The following is a 1,987-nucleotide window of genomic DNA, read 5'->3' on the forward strand; positions in this document are numbered from 1 at the left end:
ATGAAGTTTTTCATTATCTGTAGAGCCGTTCCGGCGTCTTCAATGTCACGACGGGCTCTCAGCATGTTTTCAAAACCAGGACTCATTACCCAACCTGCCTCACTGATCTGATTTCGACCGGCTCCGAGGGGATCTGTTCATGACGCCGGGCCTCGAGGGCCCTCCTGGCTCCCTTACATAAGCCCTGAATGAGGCTGAGGCTCCGTTCACTGTCCCAGTCCCCTCCATAATCGAGCAGGGCTATGTTAGGACCGCCAACCCCCCGGAGACGCAGAACCAAAACACAGGAACCCAGTGGATGTCAGACGGCAGAAGTTGCTTCTTGGAAAGTGGAAACAGGAACGAGAGAAAGCTGCTGTAAAGCTTTTATTCTGACAGGACAGGAGAAAAAAACCACACTTTACAGTCATGACCACACAGACGCTGCGGTTCAGGAAATATAAAAAAGGTTTTATGTACAGGTTGATGATGATGACGGCTCACGCCGGCGCCGATCGCAGGGACAGGTCAGACCTGCTCGCCCAGATCCAGAACCCGGAACTTGTCCAGGTTGTAGAAGCAGGCTTTGACGACTCTGCCGCCAAAATAACGTCCGTTCAGATCCACCACGGCTGCAGGAGGGACAGGATTCAGTCAGATGAATGAACGGATTGGAGCTTAGGAAAAAGAACGCTGCTTTAACACGTTTATTTAAAACATGTTTAAAACTAGGAATGTCAGGTTTGATGGTCCAAATGTCCAAGTGGACTCATGAATACGCTGCAGTGTGAATCAGAGGCTGTTCAGGTGGAGGAACGCTTCTTAGAATCTACTTTTATCTGGAAGAACCAATAAAAGTGAATTTCAGCTGAAAGTGTTCATGGACTAATTTAGTTCCTGGAAATGATGTGATGATTTCTGGTAGACTTTCTGTTTACAGTAATGTGGAAATACAAAATCACTGGTTTAATTTCTAAAATCTGATGATCTGTTGAGGCAGAGTCAACGTCCTGAAGGAGGAACCGCAGCAGCAGCTGGACGGGTGACCAGGAGAACATCAGCCAACAACACACGAGAGATTCTCTGATAGTTTGTTAGTTTAGCTTTAGGGTTAGAAAAATGACACTTTTCTCATACGGACATGAACAAGTTCACTCTTCGCTCTCTTTTAAACTCTCAAAGTTCAAACTTTTTACAAGGTCAAAAGCCAATCAGGAGACAGAACACAAGTCCACAAAAAAAAAAAAAATCTACGAGAAAGCAATAAAATCTCTGAATTCAGTTATTGTGTTTGAGCTCTACTTTTTGAGGGAAAACTTCAAGAATGAATTCAGAGTTGTGCTGCAGAAAGCTGCATGTTGATTCAGGGAGTTTATGCTTTGGCCAGGAGTCTGCTGAAAAACTGTTAACATTTAACATTGGAGATGTCACAGAGAAAGCCTTAATAACAATGAGTACTTTAATGCGATTAATGTTTGAGCAATTAATTAATCCTAACCTGTGATTAATTAATCTTACCGATTTTAATCGCAATTGTTTTAATTGCTGTGAAAAGGCTCATTTTGATGTATTTTATTTACGTTTGTGACATTGTGATGCAGTAAGAGATCAAAATTAAACTAAAAGGTGGCTTTATGATGTTTTTTTTTAAAATAAAAGACCTCCAACCACGACTATGACACCATCGAGGGGTCATTTTTGAAAATTAAAAAATAAATCATAAATATTATGTCCAGAGAGCTCCTATTCACCACATCAAAACAGCAGGAAGACTTTCTGAGCAAACCTAAAAAAATACGTTAAACTTCATATTAATACCTTATATTAAATGGTGTTAGAACTTATTCCACAGTTTACCACAACAATAATACAGTAGAGAAGACATGAGAGGGTTTTTATAGTGTAGTTTAACTGATTTGGGTGAGTTTGATCATTTTAAGACTGAGATGAAGCAGAAAAGAAATAGAGAAGATAAGAAGAAAGACATGAATTAAAGACATGAATTCAA

General features: G+C 40.7%; 1 protein-coding gene across 2 annotated transcripts in view; it reads right to left on the reverse strand.

Annotated features, from left to right (window-relative positions):
• Positions 1–353: 353 nt before the first annotated feature.
• The window catches only part of rbm17 (RNA binding motif protein 17), an 8,198-nt gene continuing 6,564 nt past the window's right edge, over positions 354–1,987 (reverse strand). For both annotated transcript variants that reach the window (XM_024260851.2, XM_024260852.2), the window contains exon 13: positions 354–611. In XM_024260851.2, coding sequence (XP_024116619.1) covers positions 508–611 — 104 coding nt within the window. In that variant the 3' untranslated portion in view covers positions 354–507. The remainder of the gene's footprint in view (positions 612–1,987) is intronic.

The sequence above is a fragment of the Oryzias melastigma genome, linkage group LG23, assembly GCF_002922805.2.
Source record: "Oryzias melastigma strain HK-1 linkage group LG23, ASM292280v2, whole genome shotgun sequence".
Taxonomy (NCBI): domain Eukaryota; kingdom Metazoa; phylum Chordata; class Actinopteri; order Beloniformes; family Adrianichthyidae; genus Oryzias; species Oryzias melastigma.